The sequence below is a fragment of the Erinaceus europaeus genome, chromosome 5 (assembly GCF_950295315.1).
Source record: "Erinaceus europaeus chromosome 5, mEriEur2.1, whole genome shotgun sequence".
In the NCBI taxonomy this organism is placed as follows: domain Eukaryota; kingdom Metazoa; phylum Chordata; class Mammalia; order Eulipotyphla; family Erinaceidae; genus Erinaceus; species Erinaceus europaeus.
In genome coordinates, this window is record NC_080166.1 from 93,426,036 (window position 1) to 93,440,652 (window position 14,617).

Consider the following 14,617-nt stretch of genomic DNA (forward strand, 5'->3'; position numbering starts at 1 on the left):
AAGCTATTGTCTGGGGAGATGGTGTCAGAGTTGGAAATGGGACTACAAAAGTGGATCAGGGAGGAGGGTAACTCCCAAATATGGGAAAAGTATGTAAATATTGTTAACTGTAAATCCCATTGATTTGATCAGGGGGCCATATTCAGCATAGGAGCCTGTGAAACCTCTGTATTCCTATAGATCTGAGTGCACATTCTGTTGTCATAGCTAGGTGAGGACTACAATAGTAGGATAAGGGCAAGAGACTGACACACTTTAATGATGGCTCTTTCAGGGAATCCTGGGATTACCACATAAATATGTTGGTCCTAGAACTCTAACAAATCCCTCTCTTAACTGTCATTGATCATCTCCATCAGGAACAACATAGTGGACCCTCTTGTGGGCCTCTAAAGGACCTTGTCCTCAATGTGGGTCAACACTGGTAGGGACATTCCCATTCTCCAAAGGGAGGTTGGGCCAACATACTCTGGCACTCGAAGAAGATGGGTCCTGCGAAGAGTGCAGTCTAGAATGTTCCCCCTATTTTTTTTAAGTCTAACTACTGGTATATGAGCAATTACAACTCATGAGTGTATATGTTACTATGGAATTCATTTTGCTAACCTATTTTCTTTAAAAATTTTTTTTGTTAACCTATTTTCAATAATAAACCTGAACTGTTCTTAAAATTTGAAAAATCATGAGCAAATGCTAATACTTTATTAGACTCACCAGTAGGAAGTGCTAGATCTTTTTTCATCAAAGCTGCTGCACAAACCCCACCAAGACTGGCTAATTCCTTTTCAACTGTATGACTTCCTGTAAAATTGGGGACAGGAAAGCTTCTTTATTTAAAACATGACTGGGAGAAAACATATATTATTAACATAATTTGACTTGCTCAAAGATGACTTCTAAAATTAGAAGGACCAACTATGACACCATCTCCCCAGACAATAACCTGGGTCCACCTGCATATTAGACGTCAGGCTCAGGCAAAAATTAGTTAAATCATGGGGCCCTTGGAATATACCTAAAATACACCTATGATTTTTTTCCAAAACAGAGACCCCAAATCTTGATGTGCAATATTCTTGCCTTTAGGTTCATGATTAGTCAACAATTTGTTTTGCTTTATATCTTTACTCTTTTTCAGCCAACAGGTTCCAGATGCTACTATGATGCCAACCTGAATTCCCTGGGCAGACAACCCCACTAATGTGTTCTGGAGCCTCACTTCCCAGATCCCTGCCCCACTAGGGAAAGAGAGAGGCAGGCTGGGAATATGAATCCGCCAATGCCCATGTTCATTGAGGAGGCAATTGTAGAAGCCAGAACTTCCACCTTCTGCATCCCATAATGATCCTGGGTCCATACTCCCAGAGGATTAAAGAACAGGAATGCTATCAAGGGACAGGATGAGATACAGAGTTCTGGTGGTGGGAAATGTGTGGTGTTGTGCCCCTCTTATGGTACGATCTTGTCAATATTTCCTTTTTTTTTTTTCAACTAAGCCAGATCCCTGTCCCATATAAGCTTTTTTTCTTTATTATTATTATTTATTTATAAAAAGGAAACACTAGGAGTTGGGCAGAAATGCAGCGGGTTAAGCACAGGTGGCCCGAAGTGCAAGGGCAGGCTTAAGCATCCTGGTTCGAGCCCCTGGCTCCCCCTGCAGGGGAATCGCTTCACAAGCGGTGAAGCAGGTCTGCAGGTGTCTATCTTTCTCTCCCCTCTCTGTCTTCCCCTCTTCTCTCCATTTCTCTCTGTCCTATCCAACAACAATGACATCAATAACCACAACAATGTTAAACAAGGGCAACAAAAGGGAAAATAAATAAATAAATAAATATTTTTAAAAAGGAAACACTGACAAAACCATAGGATAACAACTCCACACAATTCCCACCACCAGAACTCCGTATCCCATCCCCTCCCCTGATAGCTTTCCTATTCTTTAACCTTCTGGGAGTATGGACCCAGAGTCATTATGGGGTGCAGAAGGTGGAAGGTCTGTCTTCTGTAACTGCTTCCCTGCTTAACATGGCGCTGACAGGTTGATCCATACTCCCAACCTGTCTCTCTCTTTCCCTAGTGGGGTGGGGTTGTGGGGAAGCAGAGCTCCAGTACATATTGGTGGGGTCAACTGTCCTGGGAAGTCTGGTTGACATCATGGTAACATCTGAAACCTGGTGGCTGAAAAGAGAGTTAACATATAAAGCCAAACATGTTGTTGACTAATGATGAACCTAAAGGCTGGAGTAGTGCAGATGAAGAGTTGGGGTGGGGAGGGGTCCTCTGTTCTGTAGATAGCTAGTAGGCATATTTTAGTTACATTCCAAAGGGTCTGTGGCTATACTGGGTTTTTTTTTTCCCCTGAGCCTGAAATTTGATATGCAGGTGGATTATGGTTATTGTCTAGAGAGATGATGTTATGGCTGGTAAAAGGACCAGAAAGCTGGATCAGGGAAGAAGTAGTTCCCAAATATGGGAAAGGTGTATAAATATCGTTGGCTGTAAACCCCATTGATTTGATCATAAGCTTTTCTTTTTTAAATTTTTATTCATAAGAAGGGAACACTGGGAGTCGGGCAGTAGCACAGCAGGTTAAATGCAGGGGGCACAAAGTGTAAGGACCGTCTTAAGAATCCTGGTTTGAGAGGCATACGGGAAAGTGGGCCCTATCCAAGGGTTCCAGGACTGGGGAAAGTAGGGGATCTATAGTGGAGATGTGAGGTTCCTGCTGTCTTAGGGTTCAAAAAGACAATCGATAGTTAATGTTATCATCACATTATTTGGTAATTGGGTTAACTTTGAAAAGTCCTTTTGCTAAGGTTTGCTGTACAGTACCCAGTATCTTGTATATAGCTGTGCTATTGGATGCTTCTAATCTACTTGGTCTAGGCTTTTGAGAGAGTCCGCATATCAAATACACAGCCTATATATTAAAAAGATTCAGTCTCCCAACCCATATCAAATAATATTGCATCCGCCAACCACAACCTAGCCAATGCAACGATTGCCATCTCAACATGCTTCATCTCAGACTGTGTCCAGAGACTACACGTGTGGAATGACAACCCTTCAGCTTCATTACTCGTGTGAGACCTTTCCTTTTACAGTACACTCTAATTTCATCTCAGGTGGTTCACTTTCTAACAAAGTCCCAAAACCTAGATATACACCAGTTTCTGTGAGAAAGAGCTTATGTTCACACGTATCCATAAACTACTGCAAAATATATACCTGAAAGCAGAAGTACACTAGAGTTTGCAGTGAGTACCTCCCTAACACTTCCTCTCCACTATTCCAAGATTTGGGTCCATGATTGCTCAACAATTTGTTTGGCTTTGTATTTTTTTTTTCCTCCTCCAGGGTTACTGCTGGGCTCGGTGCCTGCACCATGAATCCACCGCTCCTGGAGGCCATTTTTTCCCCCTTTTGTTGCCCTTGTTGTAGCTTCGTTGTGGCTATTATTATTGCCCTTGTTGACGCAATTCGTTGTTGGATAGGACAGAGAGAAATGGAGAGAGGAGGGGAAGACAGAGAAGGGGAGAGAAAGATAGACACCTGCAGACCTGCTTCACCGCCTGTGAAGCGACTCCCCTGCAGGTGGGGAGCCAGGGGCTCGAACCGGGATCCTTACGCCGGTCCCTGCGCTTTGCACCACATGCGCTTAACCCACTGCGCCACCGCCCGACCCCCTTGGCTTTGTATGTTAACTCTCTTTTCAATCACCAGGTTCCAGATGCCATCAGGATGCTAGCCAGGCTTACCTGGATTGAAAACCCCACCAATGTGTCCTGGAGCTCAGCTTCCTCAGAGACACACCCTACTAGGGAAAGAGAGAGGCAGACTGGGAGCATGGACCGACCAGTCAATGCCCATGCTCAGCGGGGAAGCAATTACAGAAGCCAGACCTTCTACCTTCTGCAACCCTCAATGACCCTGGGTCCATGCTCCCAGAGGGATAGAGAATGGGAAAGCTATCAGGGGAGGGGATGGGATATGGAGATTGGGTGGTGGGAATTGTGTGGAGTTGTACCCCTTCTACCCTATGGTTTTGTCAATTAATCCTTTCTTAAATAAAAAAAATTAAAAAAAAAAGAATCCTGGTTTGAGACCCTGGATCCCCACCTGCAGGGGAGTTGCTTCACAGGCAGTAAAGCAGGTCTGCCAGTGTCTGTCTTTCTCGCCCCCTCTCTGTCTTCCCTTCCTCTCTCTATTTCTCTCTGTCCTATTCAACAATGACAACAATAATAAGTATAACAATAAAACAACAAGGATAAACAAAGAATAAGTAAATAAAGGAAACACAGACAAGAACCATAGGATAAGAGCGGTACAACTCCACATAATTCCCACCACCAGAACTCTGCATCCCATCCCCTGCCCTGATAGCTTTCTTAGTCTTTATCCCTCTGGGAGTATGGACCCAGGGTCATTGTTGTTTTTGACGGGTTATGTTGTTTTCGCCGGGATGGCTTCACGGGCGGGCAACAGACGACCAGGGACTCATGGCTGGGCTGTAGGCAGTATCTCTTTATTCATGTAGGATGCAGCACAATCTAAGAGGAGCTAAGTTAAACTCAAGTACTCTAAAACTCTCAATGCTGTCTTTATATATACTTGCCAAGTAGGGTGGAAACAGGATGTGACATAGAGAGGGTGGAGAGAAAAGTGACTGGCGAAAATCAGAGTGTGACAAGGAGGGGGTGGAGCAGGCGAGAATCCTATCACTGAACCACCAATGCCCTGGAGGGAGTGCTTTAGGTAAATGTAAAAGTGATTTATGTAAATAGACCAAAGCTTTGAATGGGATTAAATCTATCCCTATATAGGCATATGGTTAAGCAGAAGCCAGGGGGAGCTGGCATACTATCCAACAGGTCATTATGATTTGCATGTGAACTGCTTGACAAGATACCAGCTTTGCAGGAAGTTCAGCACGGCTGGACTCTCCAGGCCAAATTGAAACCATCTTGCCTTCTGCCATGTATAGTGTTTGCTCTGTGTGGTCTTAATATTTACCTATGGCCAGGCTCAGAGCATTACCAAAAACTAAAGTAATGACAAAACCTGCATTGCACTCTAAGATTGATCATATTGGAACAAATGATATCAGTAATGCAGAATTTTTCAGGAGGCTCCAATAGGAAAAACTATTTTCCCCTTTATCTACACCATTTCCTATAGTATTCCCACTAAATTATAGAGAAAGATTGGTGGTTCCCACAGTGGAGGGGCCACCTTCCAAAGCATAATTAATAAATGGAAAATTATGATACTTACCTAGATATAATGGGCTTTTTAATCTACCACCTACCACTATGCTCCCACTTCTTTATGCAGGAATAGTACATGAGAACCTAGGTCACACAGTGAGCATACAAGAAAGATGGATTCCAGTTAGAGAGCTTAACCTTATGAGGCTGACCAGGTCAGCACCACCTTAGTGCCTTCTCAGTAAGGAACAAAACAAAACTCCTTGATCAAACTATAGAACAGATTTTATGAAAAATGGGCTGCTCAATTTGTTATAGTCCCTAGAAACATAACAAGCTTGAACTTTCTATGAACCATTGGCTTCTGATGGATAGGGGCAAGAGAATGGCATAAACATACAGGTAAAATATTACTCTTAATCAATAGGACATCTGCCTCGCACATAGGCATAGGAATAACAACAACAACAACAACAACAACAAAAACCATAGAAACTGTGATGTGATCTCTAAGGAGAAAAGTACCCCTGGAATGTGAATGTTCCACAAAGCAGGAGGTGTTCCCTACCTGTGCTGTTCTTACTTGGTGATTTTTGTATTAATAATCAAAGCCTTGGTGATTTTTGTTTGAATACAAAGCCTTGGTTATATTTGTTTTAATGATCTAAGCCTTATGAGACTATAAAAATAAAGTTCTGCTTAAGTAAGACAGAGAGGTCTGCTTGAGCTGATTCAGCATCAACTCACTCGTCTCTCATTCTCTCTCATTCCGTCCCAAAGTAAAAGACACTAGGGTGGAGTAGAAGGTTTAGGTTCTGGAACATGATGGTAGAGGACCTGGAGGGGGTTGAATTGTTATGTGGAAAATTGAGAAATGTTACACATGTACAAACTACTGTGTTTTACTGTTGACTGTAAACCATTAATCCCTCCAATAAAGGAAAAAAGCCTATCATATACATATGAGACATAAATAACAGTACCACAACATCATAAAAAGATTTTGCAAGTAAGTCAGAAACAGTAATAAATGCCAAAAGTAGATACAAAGAGTGGAAGTGCTGGTCTTATTAAGGAAGCACTATGAGAATGTATACAGATGTCCTGTCTTACTAAAATGGCATATTGATGCATGCAAAAATGCTTTTGACTTTTCTAACAACCCAATAAGAGGAATCTACAATTCTCTCCTGCCATTATCTTTCCCTCAAAACAAAATCTTCAAAAAGTTGTCTTCACTTCTATGAATTATTTCTAGCAAGTTGTTTTTATTAACTAGTCAGTATACGCAGACTATAAGGGCACAGGTGGTGGTACACCTGGTTAAGTGCACACATTACAGTGTGCAAGGACCTGAGTTTAAGCCCCTGGTCCCCACCTGCCAAGAGTAAAGCTTCATAAATGGCAAAGTAGTGCTGTATGTATCTCTCTGTCTCTTTCCCTATCTTCCCCTTGCCTCTCAATTTTTCTCTCTATCCAGTAATAAATAAATAAATAAATGTTTTAAACTGACAGAATAATAGTAACATAGGTGAAGAGATAACTCACCAGGTAGGGCACCGGCCTTCCCATGCACATGGCCCTGATTCAAATCATGGCCCCACATAAAAGGTGCTATTGCCCTGGAGGAGTCTCTGTGTTTACAGAGCTACATTGTCTTTCCCTCTGTCTCTCTATCTGAATGAGATACATACACACAAAATATCATAATCATGATATATTTTAGTAAAAAAATCATCACTATTATATCTAAAATAGCATGTCATCTTCCTACTAAATTCCTTTTATTTCAAAAGATAATACTTATCTTGAATTTTATTCTCTTACTTCTCTTTAAATGTTGTCATATGCCTGTATCTATAGTATCATATTTGTTTCAGGTTATATATAAAACCTGAATTATATATAAAAAGGATATAAACTTTTTTTATGTGGTGGCAAAGGAATAAGCTCATCATCCTGAGCGTGTGCAATACTGCTGAGCAGTCTTTCCAGCTCAATATTTTATTTTTATTTCTTTGAAAAAGGAAAGAGGAAATGTGGGAGAGAGGAGGAAACAGAGGAGAAAAACTACATCAATGCCCCATCCTCCATAGAACTACCCCAGTGCTGTCCATGTTGTCATTGTGCTTGGGGCTCAAACACAGAGTCTTACATACAGCAAGGCATGTAAGGACAATAAAAAATAAAACATAATGTCAAACCCAGGAACAAAAGAGAGCTTGTTTTAGTAGCAAAGTCTCCTATTACCACTAAGTAATTGAGGACAATTCTATCTTTATGTAACATTTGTCTTTCTAACCCTTTTATCTTATTCCCTGTGACCACTCTAACTCTGGCACTTTATGTCTAATACATTCATAAGAATTACTACTAGAGTCTTGCTATCTATCATAGCCTTTATAGTGCTACTAGGTAGATCTAAAACCCTATTCTGACCCCTACGTCTTTTCACAAAATGCACAAATGAAATAGTAAATGGTCATCATACTGAATAGCACCATCATTCCTTCAGTTTGAACATGGGTTTCACAACTGATAGAAAACATGTCTTCTCCAACTCCATCAGGACCCGGAAAGAAAAGAGGAAAAAGGGAGGGACATTTGGATACTGTAACAGGTGTATGTGTAACTTGGAAAGAAAGGGAAGATGGGACCTTTAAAAGGGGCGGCAAATAGGGGCTGGGTGGTGGTGTACATGGTTGAGTACACATGTTATAATGTGCAAGGATCCAAGTTTGAGCCCCCAGTCCCCACTTGCAAGGGGAAAACTTTGCAGGTGGTGAAGCAGAGCTGCAGGTGTTTGTCTCTCTCCTTATCTTTCCCTTCCCTCTCAATTTTGGGCTTTCTCTATCCAACAAATAAAAATAATACAAAAAAAGTTAACTGGGAAAATATAGACAGATAATTGTAGAAATGATAATTAACCCATATCTTCAGCCTTGGGATAACTGCTGTAGCTTACAATGGAAGGACTGGAGATTGAAAGCTCTGGTGGTAGGAACAGTGTGGAGTTGTACTCCTGTTATCATGTAATTTTGTAAATCATTAATAAAAACCTACAACTAAAAAAAAATGTGTTCTCTTACAGCTCTATTGGTTGATGGAAATGAAAGCAAGTATGATGTGACAAAGTAAGAAATTCTCTTCCCTGTCCTCACTCATGCCACATTAGCCTTTTAAATTATCTAAATGTCTGCCAACAAAGACAAGTACATATTATGGGCAACAGGATAAATACTAGATGAGTTGCAGCATTGGTGGGACACCCTCATATTAGGATTCAAAGCTAGAAATGCTAGGGACCCTTTACTTAGTATGCATTGAAAGAACAATAGATTTTTAATGAATGTAGTAAAGCTAGTGCACCTGTATCCATCTTTAGATATTTCACAATCATGTACACTTCTCTACCAGTATAAGAATTTTGTTATGTACACTTCTAAAAGTCATATTTATCTTACTTTGCATTATTTTCCACATAATTTTGTCCATGTAGGAGGGAGTAATTAAATATTTATGGGAAAAGAAAATGTAATCAGTTCTATATAGCACAGAGAGTAATGCAGACAGAAACAAATTTTTTTAAAAGAAACAAAATTATAATAAGAGAAACAAACGTTTACACAGCACACCTGTTTCTTGCTCTAAGGTGTTCAAATCTCAAGATAATAGATGAAGTGGGTACTATTTTATTATTGTTAATTGATGTCACAGAGACAGTGATTTCTTCAAGGTGACAACAAAAGAAAATGGTGGATATGGGATAAAAGTAGGCGAAACACATGTTATTAACTATTTTTACTATATTGTAGAGGTCCCCAGGAATACCGTAATATGAGTGGATAGTTAAAATAGGAGAATACAGGATTCTTCTATTACCATAGAATATTAAGTTGACCAAAACCCTAACTATATATGTATTTTTTATCTTAATGAAATAGATATAGAAAGAAAGAGTCAGAGAGAAAGAGCAAGGTACTGTTCAGCTCTGGTTTATGGTGGTGCTGAGGAATAAATCTGGGACCTTAAGAGCCTTCACCATGAAAGTCTTATGCATAACCATTATGCTCTCCTCAGCCTTTTTCTTTTAGAAATAGACAGAGATGGCAGAGACACAGGGAGAAAAAGTTAAAGTGAGCACAGGACTAAAGGTTCCTTCAGCGCTGTGTGGGCCATGCTTGAACCTGGGTCTTGCACATGGCAAGACAGGCACTATCCAAGTGAACTATTTTGCTGCTCCTTGACTCTATTATTTTTTATAAATACAACAGCTTACCTCTAAATGACATCATACACTGGATGAAGATATACACTTGCAGATCTTCTTGTTCAGAGTCAGTAAAAGTTTTACAACTTCCATCCATTGTATTTATTAGAAGACATTTAAATAGAGGGGATTCTGATATAGAAGCAGGTACTGGGACTCAAGGAAAAATATTTTTATATATATTTGTCATAACTTTCTTATTGCTGAAAATCCTATAAAGTATTCCTACTACCTTCATTTAATAGAAGAAGCTAATACTTAAAGAAAGTAGCTAAAAATCTCTTTGAGTTAGTATGACTAAAACTCAAAGCTATATAAATTTACAATGCTACAATGCACTAGCTTTTACTCTACACCAACCTACTATATAGTTATTTATGATGTCATGAATACAATTATGAATTATTTGGTCTTAATAAAACCTAAAATTTAATCTCCCATAAAATTTAATTTCTATTATTTATTTAACAATAACCAATACAGAATATTCCTCTTTCAAGATAGGTGATACACTAACATTTCCATCATTCTCTCATTTGTAAATATTCTTGTTTCAAGCTCTCCTAATTATTCTATTAACAAAGAACATATACATATATACATATACATAATACTTAGAACTTCCCTCTAGATTATATCTAAGAAAGGCAAAAAAAAAAAGCTACAACAATTAATCTAGCATTAAAGAAACATTAATCATTTACTGTCAATTACGACAATGATTTTCTGGAGGGATTTTGTTTGAAGTATTACCTATCATGTGTTTAATAGCAAAATCTCTGATGTAGCAAGTACATGAGAATTAATTAGTGCTTCATCCATTCATAGGAAAGTCTGGTCCCCATTTGCACCTATCCAGGTATCTTTTCTTCCATATTTGGATCCAATGTTAGTCATGGTTGCTAGTATTGCATTCCAATAAAGCATATCCAAAATTGGTCTCCCCAGCTGACCTTTCTTAAAGAGTAAGCAAGTTACATTAACAATAACTGCATAGACAACATGTAATTTTTAATAAATTTAAGTAGATAGTAAACTAAATGTTTCTAGAAGTTGAAGAGATACAGACAAGGTTGAACACAAAAGTTGCACATGTAAGATCATGGTTCAGTCCAAAGCAGTAGGTATATCAAATCAGTGATACTCCTGACTGATCTATTTCACTAAATAAATAAATGTATAAAACAAAAAAAAGTAGATCTTGAGACATTAGTCTTCATCATCTGTTAGGTTACTTATAAGTGAAATTGATACCAAAATTTGTAAGAAATAAAATGTATATTATTCCAAAGAATTCCACCCCATAAGACATGAAGTATGTAATCAAAACAAAGATGAAATAAATCTCCACACAAAAAACAATCCTAAACTATGATAACTGTAAAGGAAAAGATCAGTATACAGTATATTAAAATTAGTGGGGCCTGGCAGTGGTATACCTGGTTAAGTGCACATATTATTATGCACAAGGACCTGAGTTCAAGCCCCTGGCCCATATGTGCAAGGGGAAAGATTTGCAAGCAGTGAAGTAGTGCTGCAGATGTCTCTTTTGCTCCCTCACATTCTCTCCCTTTCTTTTTGGTTATCTCTATATAATAGATAATAAGTTTTAAAACTTTGTATTAAAGATTATTCATAAAAAAGCATGTTGCTATTTTAAGCTGACAGTAAGACATAAAATCATTATTAAAATCAGTATGTAAATGCTTGGCCAAAGACCAAAATAATAAATGTTACAACTGTGAACCCAATTAGAAAACTAAGTATTTGGGAGTCGGGTGGTAGAGCAGCAGGTTAAGCGCAGGTGGCACAAGCTCAAGGACCAGCATAAAGATCCCGGTTCAAGTCCCCAGCTCCCCACCTGCAGGGGAGTTGCTTCACAAGCGGTGAAGCAGATCTGCAGGTGTCTCTCTTTCTCTCCTCCTCGTTGTCTTCCCCTTCTCTCTCCATTTCTCTCTGTCTTATTCAATAACGACTACAACAATGGGAAAAAATGGCAACAAAAGGGAATGTTAAATATTTAAAAAAATAAAAAAGAAAACTAAGTATTTTAACATAATCATGTTATTAAGTTATTCATTTACATTTCATAATACATAGCAGAATCAATTGTACGGCATAATGCCTTAATAGCTGTCGACTCACTTAAAAAGCATATATAACAACAGATAGTTAAGCAAGTGCTTAATTTAAAAATAGCACAATTTAGGGCTGGAAAATAGAGTAATTGTTATACCAATAAACTTTCATGCCTGAAGCACCAAAACCCCAGGTTAAATCCCCAGCACCACCACAGGCCAGAATCAAACACTAATAAAAGTAATTAACAAAATAAATAAAATGAAAATAGCACATTTCTTACTACTAAATTAGTAGCCATGAATGAGTATAATAATGTTTATTTCAGATTGGTAAACACCCACCTTGGATCATGAACTCTCCCTCTGACTACATAATACCCCTTTCAGGGATCTCTAGAGTAAAAAATACTGCTCCATGCCACTGAATATTATTTAAAATTATCTCAACAATGGAATGAACAATCATAAGGAATAAGGAAGCTTGGAACATTGCAAACAGCCTGGGTAAGATTTCGCTAAAATAACAAATTTCCAGCTAGTGAAATTACTCCCCCAACACCATGTTAAGATAACAAACTGCAAAGTCAGTTTTGATCACTGAGCTGAACCATGGGAAGGAAAAATATCAAACACATGATCAGAGAAGTCTAGAAGAATCAGTGTTTATTTTCAGATTCTTTGAACTAACTAATTCCTCCATCCCTCAGCAACAAAGAAAAGGGAAAGGATAAAATTGTGACCATTGAGCAAAGTACATTATATTCAGGGATATATTAAACTCACAGAGGGGAAAGAAATGTTAAAATCTCACAAAACTACATGGACATTCATCTTCAACCTAGCTATCTTAATTCTAGAAATGTTATGTCCAGCATAAGAATCTGAATAAACTGCAGCAAATGTATACTGCAAAGTACCAAGCAGATGTGAAAACAGAGTAAGGACAAGCTCTATGAACTGATATTAAACACTTTCTAGGAGCTGAAGTAAAGACAACAAAGTGCAAAAAAAAAAAAAAAAAAAAGGAAATTGCTTTTTCTAGAAAGTAAAGAAGGGTAATACTTATACATCTAGTATGTGTGTATGAATATGTATGTGTGGGCACACACATCTAGTGTGTATTTATTTGTTTACAAGAAACACAGAAAAATAAGCTAGGAAACAATGAAGTTTCTCACAAGCATAGAGAGAAAGGTGAACACAAGCAAGAACTTGAGAACAAGGGAGGAAGTGACATTTGATAGAGTTCACTCTTCTTTTAATGAACTTCTGAATACATTTTGATGCTTTAAATATTGAAAAAACTACATTAAACCAAAGGATGTGGGAGAAGGGGGGGGCAGCATAACTGTTATGCAAACAGACTCTCATGCTTGAGGCTCCTAAATCCCAGGTTCAATCCCCTGCACCACCAGAGCTGAGCAGTGCTCTGGTGTTTCTCTCTGTGTCTCTCTTCTGCATTTCACGCAAAAATAAAATAAATAAAATATTGTTTAAAGAAGGATGTGGGAGAAGAAATGCTTAAACTAGAAGCAAATAAAAAGAAATGAACCTAGTTAAGGAATTCAGTTCCAAACACAATATCTGACTATTTTTGGCCATGGAGTATCACCCAAGTGAGAGGTAGCAGGAGCAAGCATAACAAATCATAAATATGTTCAATGAGTTTATATTTTATAGAATGAAAGCAAAAGTATATGTAAAAGTATTTTAGGCATTCTTACTGAGGTAAGATGGACATAAACATGCAATGGAACAAAAAAAATCTTGTGAGAAAGGACTGAAATTGGAGACAGTGATATAAACTTATTTCCAAATTATATATGTGTTTGAAAAAAAATAAATGAACAAATCTCAAGAACATAGGAGTAACTAGAAGGGCCTCCTACTAACCCAATGTTATTATTGAAACACTCAAAAATAGTTAAGGTCGGTAATGAATAAAATACAAGTTAAAATGGAGAGCTTTTGTTTACAGCAGAATACACTGCCCTAAGCACAATCACAGGCTGTGTGTGAAACTTTTATGAGGTTCCTGCACATGCCACTTTTCTGAAAAATCCCTTCTGGTCCTTGCGCATGTGCTATCTCATATTTAAAATGCTGTCTACTTTCCTTGCCCATATTTAGGAGTATTCACAGAGCACCCTGCAATGTGGCAGTGGTGAAGGCGTGTGCACCATAACCTGCACACACATTTGCAGGTGCGGAGAAGAGGAGCCAGTTCGAATGAAATCTTTCTTCCAGCTCCTACCAGCATCTCGTTACCTAAGCCAAGGGTGACTTGGTTTCCTGCAAACCTGCTTTTCAAAAAGCAGCCTCTTGCGGGGCAATGCAGGGCTCTATGTGCGCTCCCACTAGGAAGAAAAATACCATTTCCTCTCCGCATGCTTTTAACACTGTAGGTACATGATGTTGCACCGGCAGTCCCCAAGGGAACTTGAGACCTTGAAAATGGACTGGAGGCATCCACACTGCACACCCCCCCCCCCCCCCCCGCTCCCCAACCATGCATGGATTGGATCAGATCGGTTTAGCCTAAAAGCACACACAAAACGAAAGACCTGGCCCTGGCCACTCCTTCCAGGAGCAGACCTGGTCCTTGCTCAGCTGGCCAATTGTAACAGTGGCACACACCTGTCCTGGGCAACTCCGTCCCCTCTCTCTCCTGTCCACTAACAACACAGTGGAAAGTCTGCGGAACTCCAGTTTCAAATCTGAGACAAAAGAAGCAGGTGCCTGTCACCCCCCACTCAACTCCAGAATGATGGGTCTGACAGGGTCAGCACCCTGGAAAACACTCTTCAAGGAAGAGGAGTTCTGGGAGTGGGTCTTGGCATCCTGAGCAGATCTAAATTGGAAACTCTGATTATTGTTTTCATTATGTACATGGTAATGATGCTGTGTAATCGGGGACAAACAGCCCCTGTTCCCAGATTAGATACAGATGAACGAGAAATGAGGTAGACAAAGTTATGGGTCATCAAATACATAAAGTTTTAGGAAAAATTCTTAATAATACTTACCTCCTCTTATGAAATATGTTAAAACTCTACGTA

At 39.0% G+C, this 14,617-nt stretch overlaps 1 protein-coding gene across 1 annotated transcript in view; it reads right to left on the reverse strand.

The window, feature by feature from the left end:
* Positions 1–5,955: 5,955 nt before the first annotated feature.
* Positions 5,956–14,617, reverse strand: part of SOHLH2 (spermatogenesis and oogenesis specific basic helix-loop-helix 2) — a 63,933-nt gene continuing 55,271 nt past the window's right edge. Inside the window, exon 11 of the mRNA XM_060191536.1 lies at positions 5,956–6,044. Coding sequence (XP_060047519.1) covers positions 5,997–6,044 — 48 coding nt within the window. The 3' untranslated portion in view covers positions 5,956–5,996. The remainder of the gene's footprint in view (positions 6,045–14,617) is intronic.